At 35.8% G+C, this 17,146-nt stretch overlaps 1 protein-coding gene and 1 long non-coding RNA gene across 4 annotated transcripts in view; both read right to left on the bottom strand.

Moving 5' to 3' along the window:
- LOC127801370 (methionine aminopeptidase 1A) overlaps window positions 1-17,146 on the bottom strand; it is a 39,384-nt gene that overhangs the window by 8,873 nt on the left and 13,365 nt on the right. Inside the window, exons 3-16 of one of the 3 annotated variants that reach the window (XM_052336398.1) lie at window positions 16,986-17,036; window positions 16,179-16,364; window positions 8,042-8,117; window positions 7,497-7,544; window positions 7,335-7,379; window positions 6,536-6,635; window positions 5,758-5,809; window positions 5,633-5,674; window positions 5,411-5,472; window positions 5,211-5,309; window positions 4,094-4,167; window positions 3,937-4,006; window positions 3,691-3,756; window positions 3,513-3,601 (exon numbers count right to left, since the gene is read on the bottom strand). In XM_052336398.1, coding sequence (XP_052192358.1) covers window positions 3,513-3,601; window positions 3,691-3,756; window positions 3,937-4,006; window positions 4,094-4,167; window positions 5,211-5,309; window positions 5,411-5,472; window positions 5,633-5,674; window positions 5,758-5,809; window positions 6,536-6,635; window positions 7,335-7,379; window positions 7,497-7,544; window positions 8,042-8,117; window positions 16,179-16,364; window positions 16,986-17,036 — 1,060 coding nt within the window. Of the gene's footprint in view, window positions 1-3,512; window positions 3,602-3,690; window positions 3,757-3,935; window positions 4,007-4,093; window positions 4,280-5,210; window positions 5,310-5,410; window positions 5,473-5,632; window positions 5,675-5,757; window positions 5,810-6,535; window positions 6,636-7,334; window positions 7,380-7,496; window positions 7,545-8,041; window positions 8,118-16,178; window positions 16,365-16,985; window positions 17,037-17,146 lie in introns of those variants that run through there. The other 2 variants (XR_008023027.1, XM_052336399.1) reach the window with 2 other exon arrangements.
- Window positions 9,533-16,152, bottom strand: LOC127801371 (uncharacterized). Its single transcript, XR_008023028.1, has 2 exons — window positions 15,415-16,152; window positions 9,533-15,260 (listed from the first exon to the last, which is right to left on the bottom strand). It is a non-coding gene; the product is annotated as an uncharacterized LOC127801371 (long non-coding RNA).

Genomic DNA, 17,146 nt, shown 5'->3' with positions numbered 1-17,146 from the left:
GTAGAGCCTAACATCAAGTTGGGAGTTGATCCTAATAGTCAACCAGTAGATAAGGGTAGATACCAAAGGGTGGTAGGCCGTCTGATATACTTATCTCACACTAGACCTGGCATTGCCTTTGGTGTTAGCCTTGTGAGCCAATTCATGCACAACTCGACAGAAGAACATATGCAGGCAGTAATGAAGATCTTAAACTATTTGAAGGCTACCCCAGGTAAGGGGATCTTGTTTAAATCAGGAGAAGAGCTGGATATTAAGGGGTTTACAAATGCAGACTATGCATGATCTCTTATTGACAGGAGATCAACTAGTGGATATTGTGTATTTCTTGGTGGAAACCTTGTGTCATGAAGGAGCAAAAAGCAAAGTGTTGTGGCTAAGAATCATCCTAGGAGATTTGAAGATTAGGGTTCAAGACTCAATCAAGGTGTTCTGTGACAACCAATCAGCCATCAGCATTGCCCATAATCTTGTTCAAGTTCAACATGACAGGACAAAATATGTTGAAATAGACCGTCACTTCATTAAAGAGAAGTTGGATGCAGGCCTGATCAAAATACCCTATGTTTCATCTAAAGACTAAGTGGCGGATGTGTTAACTAAAGGGCTTGCAGGTAAGAGGTTCGAGAATTTAGTATGCAAGCGGGGAATGATTGACATACACTCTCCAGCTTGAGGGGGAGTGTTGGATTATGAGGATATCCAAGATTAAGGCAATGGAGATTTGGTTAGGATTAATCCCTAACCTAGAATTAGGATCTTATATATTTCTTTCCTTTCTTCCTTATTGTTGATTATCTTTCCTTTCTTGTACCTTTCCTTTTTTGTTGTTTCCTTTTGTTGTTGTATTTTCTCTCTATAAGAGAGCTATTTGTGTTCATAGTTAAGATATGAAAAAATATTGAGTTTCTCCTAGAGATTTTACAGTTTATCAAACGGACAACCAGTTATGTGATCTTTGTTCTAGTCTATGTTGATGACATATTTCTCACAGGATTAGATCCAACAACTCTTAGCTCTTGTATTCATGATTTGAACACACAATTTGCTCTTAAGACCCTAGGTTCTGTGAATTATTTCCTAGGGTTTGAGGCCTATAGAGATGGAAGTGGTCTTTATCTCACTTAGTCCAAGTAAATGGTTGATTTGTTGAAAAAGGTTGCTATGCAAGATTGCAAGCCATGTAGCATGCCTATGGCTACTGGGGTTTCGTTGACTAATGATGGGGATCCCTTTCCTAATCCCTCTTTGTATAGAACTTTAATTGGTTCACTGCAATATCTTACATATACATGCTTGGATATAGCATTTACAATGAATAAGTTGAGCCAATTTTTGTCTAATCCTAAGTCTCAACATTGCTCAACATGCAAGAGGTTGTTCTAGTATCTTAAAGGCACTATTGGTATGGGGTTGGTCTTTACTCCTACACCGGATGATTTGTCTTTAGTGGTTTATATTGATGCAAACCATGTTGGCTGCAAGGTCACTAGGCGATCTACTAGTGACTTCTGTGTCTATTTTGGTAGAAATTTTATTGTGTGGGGATCCAAGAAACAGTTAGTTGTTGCTAGATCCGTTGGAGAGATTGAATATCGGGCCGTTGCCCTTGGTGTGACTGAACTCATGTGGTTGAAGTCCTTGTTTGTTGAATTGGGATATCTGTGCATGTCCACTACAATAGTGTGGAGCGATAACTTGCTTGCTAAGAGCATGACAGAGAATCCGATTTTTCATTCTAAAATGAAGCATGTTGAGATTAATGTTCACTTTGTGCATAAGAAGGTTGAATGTGGTGAAGTGGAAATCAAATATGTCCCAACATCTGATCAAGTGGCAGATATACTTACTAAAGGACTGCCTAGAGAAGGGTTTGAGTTCTTATGTAAAGGCTTGGTGTAAAGTTGTCACCTATGTGTGTTGATCTGAAAATTGATGCTACAGTGTCATCCATGTTCTTGTTATCTACGGAGTCTAGTTTGAAGGGGAGTGTCGAAGCATCTAGTGTTTTGTTATGATAGTTGTTGTTGTTATGTTTATAATTGCTGTCGTTATGTTTTTGATTATTGATGCTGTAGTCATGTAAGTCTTGTAAGGCGGTGCCTCTCTATTGTTAAGTAAGCTACATATATACACAACTCACTATTTCTTTTGTAGGTGTGATCTTATTTTGATCTCTTATGTAAAATTCTGCTTGAGGTATTTTTCTCCCCCGTGTTCTGTTTTCGATCTTGCCTAGTTGCTCAGTCAGAAGGTGAACAAAATGAAAAAACCTAAGTAGGAAGACCTTAGGTATAATCGGAGATGAACAAACAAACTGTTTCTCAACTTGTATTTAACTTTAGATGAGATATTTATACATGAGCAGGCCTTGGTTTGCTCCTAGAATATAGGGATTTAAAATACAAATTTAAATATGGTACATAAGATAAGATAGGAGTAGGATTTAAATTTAAACAATAGTTCTATCCTATTTTTATGGAACTACTTCTTATCCCTTCTTTATCGTCCCAGCTTTCTTTTAATTTTAAAACTTTCAAACGCTTCTTATCATCCTATTTCCTCTCGGTACAAGTATTCTTGTCTCTTCTTCCTTCAACACAAGACAATCAAATAATCTCCTTAATTTTTCCTAGAATGGCCAAAGGAATCCTCACGTTTTCCTGTATTTATTTAATTTGGGCAATAGTCTCACAGGCCACAACCAGAAACATATGATAAGCCTATTTATGTCAATGAGAAGCTTAGGATCATGTAGTATCAGGATCTGAATCACAATCTTACCTAATCTTGCAATCTTATCTTGACCCTATTAAGATCCGTAGAAAAGCAATCTTATTTGCTATGCAGATTGATCCACCAGGATCTTATGATCCCAGAATCCAGATTGGGATTCTGATATCTATATGGCCAATGAAATATACAGCATCTTTCTACACTTAAATGTTCATCAAGGACAATGGCAAAACTCACAAATACCCTGCTTGGAAGATGGTCCAACTGAAAATTAGTTAAACAACATGGATTACAGTCATCATATGTGCATGTTAATAACATTATGTTAGGTGCATGGAGCAACTTTATGCCACTGTATACTCGCCGCAAAAAAGAACCAGAGCGAATAAGTGCGGTCAATAGTGCCTTAGGCCTAACACCAACTTGAGATTTCTGATAAAACAAGACCAAAATGGTATGAAATGACCCTATATCTCTTGGTTCCTATATGTGGGAGGCAATGGCATAGGATAATATTGGATCATATTTTGAGAATAAAGAACTTCAACTCACAAAATATTAAAGAAAAAATTTGTTTAGTCCCACACAGGATGAGGCCATGGCCGAAGGGCAATTTCTCAACAAATTGGCTTGAAGTGGAATCTTCTTGAGCTTAAATTATGCAAAATATGAATAAACTAGGTTCAATTCATAATGTATAAAAAACCACAGCAATTAAATGATTTGGAGCCACAAGGTGTTGAAAGCATATACAAGACCAGAAAAGGGAAAATTACCAAAAGTGTGTGTTCAAACTGAGCACTACGTTTGCCATCTGCAGTAACAGCAGTCCACCCATCAGGCCACATTCGATCACGCCAAAGGCCTATAATGGAAGCCATTCAAGAGGTAAGTAGCTGGCTACAAAACTCAAAACAACTAATAGTTTGTTGTTCTGAAGAATCATGAGAATACCTGCATTAATCATAGGTTCTATTGTGAAGGTTTGCCCTGGTTTCATCACACCAACTGCTTTATTTCCTAGTTACGTTAAGGTTAAGGCAAAAAGGACCAAACCAAACCCAGTAACAAATAAAAAGAGATTAAATATAAACATCAAATTAAACAAATAATTGACTTGATATCAACATTCCCAAATCCATAACATGTGATTGCTGTACAAAAAGAAGCTGAATCTAAAAGATGCTTTGTGGAGGATACTTGCATAATGGGGAATATTTGGTGCACAGTGGAAGAGCTCTCCAATACCATGACCGCAATATGATTTCACCTATTTTCACAAAATAATGGAACTGTTAGGAACACTCAACAATTTAAATAAATTTATATAAACCCAAGGAATATGTGAGATCTTTACCACAGAGAACCCTGACATAAAAGCATGTCGACTAATCACTTCTCCTATTTCCCTGAATCGTACCCCAGGCTTCACTGGTGAAAGAACATTGAAAATATGATCTAAATCCTGATCCATTGAAAAAATAGCAGAGAAGAAAACAGGAAAAGCTATAAAAACACCAATTCATCTGAGAATTTTGAGTTCCTGCAATATGTCAAATATAAACAAGTGAACCAAAAGGTACTTCATTTAAACACATTAAGAATGACCCTCTTGTTTGTGGAAATTATTCCAATAGATATGATACAAAGGTATACAAAATATGTACCAAACTCCTGGTGAGAAGATTGAGAAACTTGAATTAGGCCCTTGAAATATGAATTTAAGTGAATCAAGAATGATATATGATTACCTACCAGAGTGCAAAAATATAATAGAGAAAACATAACTATATCTGTCAAAGTGCATAACAATTACTACAATGAGGTCTGTCCAAGGATCAAGATATCATTCACATTGCAGTTTTGGGAACATAAAGGCAACAACAAAATATATAAGAAACATCTAAAAGTGTTTAGAAATAAAGCCTAAAAACTATACAAATTTCATAAATCTCAATATTAAATAATTGTAACACATTTGAAACCTATACATCCTTTTACATGAAGGCATAAGTAATCAACTTGAAAATAATTAATCTAGAGTAACAAGCAATATCAAAGAAGTCAGTCTTATCAAGCACAATCTTTTATATAAAAATCAAACACATAAAATATATCAAAATGTAGAAATAGCAATAATTATGAAATCAGCAGTAAAAAAATGTCCATGTGTTTCTAAAATTCAAAAGAACCTTCCAGAAAATATGACAACTTTATAACCCTGAATATGGTTATCAGAGCCGGTCCCAAGCGAGAACCAAGAAGGGGTTGTGTTAAGTAACCTCAGCATAAAAATTGTTGAATCGTTCAGCATGAATTCTAGACAAAGATTAGAAAGCTAGAATTTATGTGGTTGACCCCACCTAGTTAAGTCTTGTGATACTGATGATGATGATGCACAAAATAAGATACTCCAGTTTTAAGTTCCATAGAGGTTGACAGAATACAGGAAGTAATAAATAAGGCACATGTACCAATTGCTATTGCCTTGTCCAAGCACTCATAAGTACATTGGACCAACCGTCTAGATGCTTCATCAACATTCCCCACAAAGAATGTTTCATTGAGATCACCTGCATAATTACCAACGTTTCAAACCAACTGATGCAATTCTTAAGACATATACTATGATGCTACTTGTACTAAAGAAAGATTTATGCTTCTTAGCTCTTACCATGAACACCTTTATAATATACTGTAACATCAACATTTACAATATCACCATCCTCTAATTTCCTGACAGAAAAACATCATTCAGATTAGGCTAAGTTTAAAAACTGAGGCAATAAAATTATAACAAAACAATTAAAAACAAATATGGTGCTTTAATAATGGATAAGAAATGAAAGTATAAAAAAAGAAGCACCAGTGCGTAAGAAAGGAAAAAACAATGTACCTTGCATCTGGAATCCCGTGGCAGATTACTTCATTTACGGACCTGATAAAAACAAAGAGTAACATATTAATGTGTCAGAGTACATGTTAATTCAAAGAAACTACAAAAGAGGAAAAAGAACCTACGTGCAGCATGACTTTGGGAAAAAATGGTAATTTAGTGGAGATGGATATCCTCCTGCAGCAGGTAAAAATTGAATAATAGTAAGCAAAACCGGTTATAGTCCCAGGTAAAATGACCTGAAACCAAAAAGTGAATATAGAAATCCTGAGCCCAAAGCTCCACATGCTACAAAGAAAGGCTCTTGATATCAAGAGCAGTCCAAAAAGATATCAGGAAGCTGGTGTACAACTAAGTCAACTGACATGTCTCTCAAATTTCACAGAAGTTTAACAGTAAAAAGATTTGATAAGTGCATGATCAAGAAAAACAACAATATCCAAGGCACCGAGCAAGGATTGTTAGCATCATTACACCTACCGGACCCCAGAGTGATCGTCTCTACAATAACCAACAGCCCATAAATATGGTGTTTCATTGAAGTTGTGATGAAGCCGTTAAAATCTTCATGTTTAGCATGAATAAAAGTTCTAGCCATAATTTACAGGAAAAAAAAAGTTCTAGCCATATGAAATCTTCCATAGATTAATATATAAACTTCAGCTAGACACCCATTCAATAGAAATGCTTCTGGTCGAGACAGATTTGCTAAAGTTATTATACAGGCCAAGGAGTATAGGATAGGAAGAAATCTAATGCAAAATAGGCAAAAAAGAAAAGTGAAAAAAGAAAGAGAAAACAAATACAATGGTCATAAAACCAACAATGCAGAGTATACTGTAAAACCAACCAAAAAAATGGAATTATCAACACAGTTAAGGCTCATCAGTGGAGTCTGCATACCAGCAGCAATTGTTGCTTCATGAACCACTTCATCAATTTCATCTGTAGTTATACCCGGCCGAATAACACGAGCAGCTGCATCCAAAACCTCTCTTGCAATCTAAGGTAGACATTCAAAAGAACAGAAATCAATATCTGTATCCAAAAGTTAGATACAAGATACAGAATCACTTGTCCAACCACATTATTATGCAACAAATACTCTGCCTTCTAAACACAATATACAGTTGAAATTAAATTCTGAAAATACTCACTTAATCTATATATTGGACAAAAAACTTATAACCCATTTTACATGGACGTGGGTAAATGGCATGGGAGTGGGTTGTGTCTAACCCTCACATTCATTTACTCATATCATTCATTTAAGGATACAACTAAATCTCAAATTTAATAAATTATTTCAAGGAAAATGATGTTTGAACTAGACCAGAGCTTGTGTGCATGATACCAGAATTGTATGCATTGTGCCATAGAAAACTCTTCTACTTTGACAGATTTCCTTAGTGCAAGCACAACTACACACGTTGGGATACATACCCCAAATCACATACAGGTACCATATGGGTCTAGAAGAGTCCTATATATCATATAACACAAACTAAGAGCACAAAGATCAGAGGCCTCAATTTTGAGTAAATATTTCAGCTCATACTAGAGGTTAGTTTATTCCATTTCTGCACGCACACTCATAAACAGACAAATTAGTGCAAACAAGAAAGGATTTGATAAGGTAACAATAAAAACTGTAAGGAAACATATGGTAAGACAGGTCAGATTCATGCAACTAAGACCTTACCCGGCAAGTTTCTCTCATTCTTTCAATTTGCTCAGGAGTCTTGATCTTCAAAACAGAAATTGGACTTTAGAAAGAAAACTACCACACCATCTAGGGGAGAAAAGGCTCTACTTGAATAGAAATTAAAATCTACATTAATCTGATTTCATGACAAAAAAATACCTCAACAACATGCTGAAGATCACTGTTGGGCTCAATTTTAGGGATTCCCTGCAGTCAAAATATATGAAAATTTGCCAAAAAGAAAAAGTTAGCGAGGAATACAAAAAGCATTCAAATTGCAGCATAGAAACAGAGAGTCATGAACAAAGCTCAGAAATCTAACAGATGTGGATGCACAAAAGTTGACTTTTAAAAGCAGGGAATAATTTAGTCTATGTCAAATAAATAAATAAATAAAAGAATCTAACCCTACAACTAATCAACATGTTTACCTCATCATAGTAAGAACTGGGAATCCCGATTAAGAAAACAAAATAGAAAGATATCAGACAATCAACAGCTTGACAACTATGGCCCTTCCGTTCTGGGTCTTCCCCAGCTTACCAAAGATATAAGTTGCCCAGGTCAAGTCTAGGCAAAAAGCTAGAATTGTCAGCCCCTTCCATTCACTCTATTTCAGGAATGCACCCCCCCAACCCCCCCCCCCAAAAAAAAAAAAAATAAGAGGCTCTGAAATTTGAAGAAAAAAATGTCAAATAACTCACATCAAGTGCCCAGTCAGGTTGCTCAATGTGGGCAGGTGTAATACGCCTTTTTGATATTGGATATGGCCTTAATGTCCTGTGTTTAACATCATGAAATTGAGTTCCATTAAGAACAAGGAAAAGTCAATTCATACTTCAATCAGATACCAGAAAACAAAAAATTCTTCATTTGAGCCGACAAACTAAGATTGAAGCACCTCATGCCTTCTAAAGTTCCTCCTTTACCACATTTCCTAAATAAGGGAAAACTCAAATATTTGAATACCTTATACATCTTAAGTTAATTTGCCAAGTGATATAAGGGGGAGAAAAGGGTGCTGGTGATATTTCAGGAAGTACACTATATTAAAGTTTTTTCAAGGAATTGACTACATGGGCATCTAAATACACATTTAAATTTGGCATGCATAGCCAAGTATCCCATTTATATTTGTTGTGGATCCTGTATAAGGCAAGTGGTATTGGTACTTGTTAGAAGGATATAGCTATATAGTGTTGTACATAGTGCTATGTTTTCCCTTAGGTGTGTCTTGTAGAATTGTATATATACCTAACTATGAATAAAATATTTATCTCTTTTCCCTCTCTCAAACATGGTATCAGAGCCATAACCCTGATCCTAAATAGTAGCCAAACCCTAATCCTAATCCTAAACAGCTATCGCCATTTGTTGTTGTTGCATTCGTTGTCATTAGCCACTGTCGCCATAACTAACTCTAACTTCTTTGCCACATTTCTTCTTTTCATGATCTCTCAGAGTTTGCAATTTTTGTTTGATTACTTTTAGATTTGGCAATATCTCAAGCGAGATCTCTAGGTGAGTTTTAGCCCTTTGATTGACATCTCCTTCATGTCTTCAAAACATAGCATCTCCAGATCCAACAACCTCCTTCATGACGCCTCCAACTCTAGCAACACTTCTTAGTGCCTTCTCTAGATCTTGCCACACCTCCTTGCGACACCTCTAAATTTGGTTCATCTAGTTCACAGCAACTCTGTGTTGTTCCTGGTTCAGGTTCGCTATTTTTGTCGTTTCAAATTTCATTCATGATTGGGTTTTGAAATATGGCATCATCAAATCCTGGAATGGAGAGTTCTGTCACGATCTAGGCTGGTAATTTTTAATTTTTATTTTTACAAATTGTATTAGTCTGTGTAATAGGTTAATTATTGCTTTATTTAGAGTTATGAGATAGTTTAGGAGCAGTTACCTCTAGTGGAGGAGTGGAAACCACTCCATTAAAGTAATGGAATAGCCTCTATATAAGGCTGTACAACTCTTTGACCGAGATTATGCTTTTGATTAATTGAAAAGTTATTCCCTTCTCTACGAAATTCTCCCTATCTCCCTATCTTTCTCTCTGATATTTTTGTTTATTCTATCTGAACCTTCCCAAATTCTCTCTATTTCTCCTATTCTCTCAATTATATCTTCAAGAAAATCACAAGTCAAGCTCAGGACCCTGACAAGTTCATCTTCTCCTGTAATTGTATCGTCCTTTTTTCTTTTTTTTGGTATTCCTACCATTACAATTGGAAAATTGAATGTTTGCAAGAATTATCTCGTGGGAACCTTTGTTCGAATGTGGTTTCAAGGACATGGTGTGAGTGACCATTTGACCATGAAACTCTGACATTGTTGAATTTGATAGAAATGTATATATCTCTTGGATGCAGTTGGTTACATTGTTATAGTAGCTAGTAGATGTTGATTTGATCCCCTTATTTTGTGCCTATGAGGCTTGTTTTTGACATTTGGACTCATGCTCAGCAACTATATACTAATGATATTGTGCACTTATACAATGTCATTAGCAATTTGTTTTATATTCAAAAAGGGAGATTCAGATGTGGATACTTGGATTGTATTCAATCTGCTGTGGCAGATTTTAATACAATGCTCCCTGTTACAACCAATCTTACTATGCAAAAGAAACTAATTTTTATAGTGCTTGCCCTAGCAGGTCTTAGCGTTGATATGGCGGGTGTTCGTACTCAAATTTTGAGTAGTCCAGTCCAGCTATACCTACTACGGAAGAGTTGTCTTCCTAGATCCTTCATAACACACAAGCACTTTCTAATGTTTTAGTTAAAGAGCGATCTATATACTTGACTTGTGGACTCATGGATCTTCATCTAAGATCGAGTTTGGAGGTGGTCATGGTAGAGGTGTTGGGCATCGTTGGGGTGGTAAGTGACCTTATTGTAATTATTGTCATCATCTTGGTCACTATAACAACACTTGTTATGCACTCCATCGTCAACCTCCCAAGGCTAATGTTGTAGTTCTTAAGGATGCAGAAGCGCAGTTAGTGGCACCTAATACTTCTCATACTGCACAACCAACTCCAACGTATGCGATCTCTACTGCAGAGTTGACAAAGTATCTTTAATTGTAGGCACCTCAGTAGGCATCCTCTCTTGTAGCTTCTATTGCCCAAACATCTTTTCGTTCTACTTTGTCATCCATTACTAATCCTCATATGCCTCACTTAGTCCCCGGATTCTTGATTCTGCCGCTTTAGAGCATATTTTTGGTAATAAATATTTATTTTCTCATTTTGATTCATTTGCTTCCCTTCCTCCTATCACTATGGCTGATGATTGTATAACCATTCCCACAAGTAAGACTGACCAACTTCCATCTATTTCTCCTAATTTCATTTTACATATTTCTTCGTTGTCCATACAGTCTCATTTCTATTGATTGTCTCACTTAATCTTTGAATCATCTGTCATCTTTGATTCTGATTTTGGTCTTGTGCAAGGCCATGGTACAATATAGATCATTGGCACTGAATGTGAGTTTGTGGGACTTTACCATCTTACCTTACCATACTCTAGCATTTGCTTGTGTTGCTACAATCCCCTTTCCAAATTCATTCCAAGCTTAGTCATCCTCACTTATCTCCAACAAATGGTTCCTTCATTGTCGTCATTGACTATTTTAGAATGCGAGTCTTATCAGTTAGGTGAACATGTCCATTCTTATTCTAGTTGTCTTAAATGAGCTAATGCTCCTTTTGTTCTTATACACTCCAACATTTGGGGTCCTAGTACAATTAAGTCTAAACAAGGTTTTTCCTTTTTGTTACATTCATTGATGATCATTCTTGTTGTAATTAGACTTAATGAAAGATCCTACTGAATTGCAATATTTTTTCACTTATTTTTGTAATGAAATTCCTGCTCAATTTGGTTGTTCAATTCGAACTCTTTTAAGTGATAATGCTAAGGAATATTATTCTACTGTATTTCAAGTTTTTCTCTCATTTCGAGGTCTTGTTCTTTAATTCTCTTACCCTTATACTCCACAACAAATGGGGTGGTAGAATGTAAAAACAGTCATCTCATTAAGACTATTCGAACACTTCTCCATCACATGCATGTTCTTATTTCCTTCTAGGTTGCGGCTATTCTCACCTCTAGTTCTCTAATCAACCGTATACCATCATCTGTCTTGAATGGGGACATTCCACATACTTTACCCTCATGATCCCATCTATCCTGTCCCCCCGTTGTGTCTTCGGATAGACTTATTTTGTCCATCTTCTTTGCCCTAATCATGATAAATTATCTCCTTACCCCCTCAAATGTGTGTTTTTTGGTCTACTCTTGTCTTCAAAAGGGATACAAATGTTACTCGCTTAATCTTAATAGATACTCTCTCTCTTTTGATGTCATAGTCTTTGAATCTACTCCCTTTTTCTCTTCTCAATCAGATTCTTCTTCTTCCTCTTTTACTTCTTTGGTCCTAGTCCCTACTCCTATTCCAACTATTTTTGCTCCTTTTTAGATGTATCAACATCATTCTAAGCAACCATCCACGCCTCCTATAGTAACTCCAACACCACCTATTGCAGATGACAATGTTCATTCAGACCCATGTCTTCCTCTAGATGGTGCCATTCTTTAGTGTCCCTTCTATTCTGCCCATGCTCTTGTTCACTGAGGTACATATTTCTCTTGGAATCCTTATCCCATTTATACTTTTGTGAGATATCATTGTTTGTCACCTGTTTATTTTGTTTTTGTATAAGCTCTTCCTTCAATTTATATTCCTAAGACGATTGCAAAGGCTATTTATTCTGCTTTTGTATTTGCTCTTACTTCTATTTATATTCCTAAGACAAATGTAGAGATTGTTTATCCTACTTTTGTATCTGCTCTTTCTTCTATTTGTATTTCCTAAGATAGTTTTGCAGAGGCTCTCACCTAGGCTGGCGACATGCTATGGATGAGGAGATGTCTGCCTTGCTAGCTAATGAGATCTTGTTCCTCTCCCTTTGGGAAAGTCTACTGTTGGTTGTATGTGGGTGTTTACTGTTAAGGTTGGTCCAGATGGCACCATTGATTGTCTGAAAGCTCAATTGGTTGCAAAGGGTTATACTCAGATTTTTGGATTGAATTATGGTGATACATTCTCTCCAATGGCTAAGATTGCTTTTACATGTGTCTTTTTTGCTATGACAACTATTCAACGATGACCTCTTTACCAGTTGAATATTAAGAATGCTTTTCTTCATAGCACCCTTCAAGAAGATGTGTATATGAAGCCATCACCTAGATTTGTTAGGGGGAGTCTAGACTGATATGTCACCTGAAGAAGTCCTTATATGGCCTGAAGCAATCTCCTTAGTGTTAGTTTGGCCGCTTCAATTTTGTCATCCAATCTTTTGGTATGACTAGAAACTGATCATTGTATTTTCTATTAACAATCTACTGATGGAATAATATTCATGGTGGTGATTGTAGATGATATTGTTATAATAGGCGATAATGAGGTTGGTATTGAGTAATTGAAGGCTCATTTGCACTCTCAACCAAGGATTTGGGTAGGTTTGAAGTACTTCAATGGTATTGACATAGCTTAGTTTGTATATGATGTGTACATCTCTCAACGAAAGTATGTTACTTGGATATTTTAGAGGACATTGATATGCTTGCTTCTCAACCAATAGATCCTAATGTTAAGCTTGCACTAGGACAAGGGAAGCCATTGGAAGATCCTTGGCTATATAGGAGATTGGTTGGGAAGCTTAATTACCTCACTATGATACGACCAAACATCTCTTTTGTTGTTAGTGTGATGAGTCAATTCTTAGGCACCCTTTGTGATAGTCACTAACATGCTTTAGTGCGTATTATGAGGTACATTAAAAGGGTTAGAGGCTTGATGTTTGAGAACAACAAGCACAAATAGGTTGTTGGATATATCGGTGCAGATTGGGCTAGTTATCATACATAAAGGCGCTCTACCTTGAATTATTATATCTTGGTTAGAGGTAAATTGAAGTGTTGAAAAAGTATAAAGCAAAACATTGTTGCTAAATCTAGCACAAAAGTGGAGTATTAGGCCAGGGCTTTAGCCACATGAGTTGGTTTGTCTCAAGCAACTTCTTAAGAAGTTCATATTTGGAGATTCAGGGCCTATATAGCTTATTTGTGTTAATTAGAAATTCCTTCATATTGCCCTTAATCCAATTTTTCATCAACAGACTAAACACATATAGATAGACTGTCACTTTGTGGGACAAAAGTTGATTTTTGGAGAGATTAGTATCTCATTTGTTGACCACAATGACCAATTAGTTGATCTTCTTACAAAAGCATTATGAGTTCCACAGCTCAACTACATTTGTACCAAACTAGGCACATATATATGCACGCGCCTGCTTAAGGTGGAGTATTAGAAGGATATAACTTTATCATTGTTAGGACCCTAGTCCTAACTAATATTTTCTCAAAAATAGAATTGAAAGAGAGGGAGAAATAAAAAGAATTGAGGAGAAATAGAGAGAATTAAGGGAGAGACAAAGAGAAATAAGGGGGAAACAGAGAGAGGAATAGACAGAAAATTGAAGAGAAAGAGAGAAACTTGAAATCTGATAATTCTCATATGATATTCTCCCGAACTGTGGCATAGCTTTTTATATATAAAGCTATCGAATAGTTACAACTTACCAGCAATTACCACTTCGACTACACTTAACTACTCCTAATCACTGTTGTTAGAATCTTACGATTCATGATTCGAATCGTACGATTCGACTCGATTCATGTAGAAATTGAATCGAATCTATAGGGTGAATCTAAAATTCCTTAAAATCAATTATGAATCGGACGAATCGACCATGAATCGCATGAATAGCATGATTCATCCGATTCATCCAATTCGTGCGACTTCAAATATTCGTTTTAATCAAATATTCGTTCGATTTAGCTATATTTGAAAACAAAGAAGATGATGAAAATGATGAAGATGATGATGCTCTTGAACTTGAAGATGAAGATGATTGATAACTAGTGAGGATTATGGACAATAGAGTTTATTAGTAACCCTATAGTTGTAGGTTTTTTTTTTTTTTTCTAGCTTATTATTTTGAAAGTGGTTTGGTTTGGTACAATTTGAATTTAAAGGCAACATAAATATACTTTTTCCTTTTGGTATAATTTTAAACTTAGCAAATATATTTAGAAGTTTATTTATCTATTTATATTTAAAAGAATTGATCATGGTGGGCACATTATTTATTTTCTATGGATATATATTATTTATAGTTGAAATTGAGAATGTGTATTGAATCTTACGATTCAATTCGATTCTCGATTTAACAACTATGCTCCTAATTCATAACTGCAAATAAAAGTTTAATAAAAAATAACTACAACTGCTCCTAATTCATCTAGGTCGTGAAATTTCCTCCCTCTTAAAAGATTTCTTGTCCCCAAGAAATCTAGTAACTGGACCAATATTTCATCATCCAATCCCTGCTCTCACTATTTGATTCATCCATCTTAGACTGTTCTTTACAATGATTTCCTTGATGATGCCTAAAAGATCAACAAAGTCTTTTGCCAGTTGTGAACAAATTTTAACTTCTTTTTCCTCCTTCTCTCTGGCTCTATCCAATACATCCTCAATTACTAGCTTTGCATTGGCATCAGGTATTGGAGGGGTACCTATTTTTAAAAGAATAGTAGACTTCAAATCTTCAAAATCCAAATTTAATGTAATTGTAACCTTTCCCAACTTCACAACATATTTTGCTTCCTACTAGCTGGTGTACACCAAATGTTCGTCTTCAACAGATATCTCCTCCAATGGTGTTGCAGTGATTTTTCCTGCAACTGTCATTCCTTTCTTGGCATCCAATTCAGAATGTTCCTCAACTTCCTATAAGTTACAAATCCAAGGAAGGGACTCCAGCAACAGTTTCTGCACATATAAATGATCTTTTAGTCAAAATTGCCTGATCTAGTGTAGGTAATTCATTCGTGTTTTGCAAACTGGAAGCATTAGGTAGGATTCTAGCACCTACTCTAATTGATTCTATAGCAGAACTTGAAAGAAATTCCACTAGTAGACTGACCTGAAACCTCTTCAAATCATAATCATTAAGTCCTTCAGCTTTTTATTGAATTCTTCCTTGAATACTTTCTCCAGCGACTGGATTCTCTCAAGAGTTCCTTCAGCCATCAGCACAATTCAAATTCTACAAAATTCACTCTGCTCGTCTTTAATAGGAATCGCCTGAATCAACAGCTGATAATCACCTACTCTGATACCAAATGTCAGGACCCTAGTCCTAACTAAGGTTTTCTTTAACGATAGAAATGGTGAAATAGAAAGAACTAAGGGAGAAACAAAGGGAAATAAGGGAGAGAGAGAGAGAGAGAAATGAGGGGGGAAACTGAGAGAAAATTGAAGAGAAAGAGAGAAACTTGAAATCTGATAATTCTCATATGATATCCTCTTGAACTATGGCATAGCTTTTTACATATAAAGCTATCTAGTAGTTATCACTTCCACTTCCACTACTCCACTACACCCAACTACTCCTAATTCATAACTACAAATAACAACTAAATAAAAAATAATTACAAATGCTCCTAATTCATCTAGGTCATGACAATAGTGTTGTACATAGTGTTATGTTTTCCCTTAGTTGTACCTTGTAGAATTGTATATATATATACACCTAACTATGAATAAAATATTTATCCCATTTCTTTCTCTCAAACAGTACTCAAAATCTTTGCCCAAAATCCTAAGCTTATCAAGCATCCCATGGGAGAAACACCATTGAGTATTTCATACAAGAGCAAGAATCAAATAGAGAAAAGGAAGAAATACCCAGCCCAATCAAAATGGGGAAGTTTAGGAGCTCGAGCCTGTCCTTTCTTCAAACAATATAACCAGCTGTCATTGGTTGATGTTGAATTTTGCTCACCAGTATCACCAGCCCCAAGTGTGGTTAACTTTGCCTTCAAATGAACAGATTTATGAGAGCTCCAGGATGCTTTAAAACAGTCCTGAGTGCTGGTAAGAGATGCAACTTCATTAATACAAAGACCATACAAATAAAAGATTGAGAAAAATATCAGTAATACCAAGCAAGTGGCCACTCTGCAGACATAAAGCCAAAAAAGAACCTTAGCAACCCACTGTGAAGAGAATTCCTTCTCTACAGGAACTAAGCAAAGATCAAATTGAAAAGAGCCCTATCCCTCCATATATTAAGGCAGCAGTGCCTTTGTGTAATCATTTTTGGGTTACCCCTTTTCCAAAAATTCCCAAGGATCATGATTGATTTCCAACAGTTCCCCAGCAAATCCACAAACATTTCTACTCTAGCAAAACAGAAATGAAACATACTATCCAAATTTGAAACCTTTTTTAGGATCTTGATAGTGACCAAAGCAATAGGAAAATAATAATAACTATACAATTATCACCAACCATACCAAAAAAAAATAAAACAAAAAGTGGTCTGTATCCATCCATCTATATATGATAGGCACAAATGCATGTTTTAATTAGCAAAATAATCTACCCTGCCTCACTGCATTTATAATTTCATAAATTTCCATTGTTCTGTTGTTGTTATGGATTAGCAGGAAACAAAACTAAATTCACATAATGCAGAAAAGGGCTACAAACCAGAAGGCAGCACCTTCTCGAGGAAGCTTCAATTCCACACACTTGGGGCACCTGCCCAAGAAAGGAAAAAGTAAATTTAACGCAATAAATAAAAATAATACAAGACTAGGTCTGGAAACTAGAAAAGAACTTATTCTTCTCTCCTCAAACTAGAATGGCAT

The sequence above is a fragment of the Diospyros lotus genome, chromosome 5 (genome assembly GCF_014633365.1).
Source record: "Diospyros lotus cultivar Yz01 chromosome 5, ASM1463336v1, whole genome shotgun sequence".
NCBI classification, from domain to species: Eukaryota; Viridiplantae; Streptophyta; class Magnoliopsida; order Ericales; family Ebenaceae; genus Diospyros; species Diospyros lotus.
The sequence above is the reverse complement of the archived record's forward strand: the minus strand, read 5'-3'. Positions and strand labels throughout refer to the sequence as shown.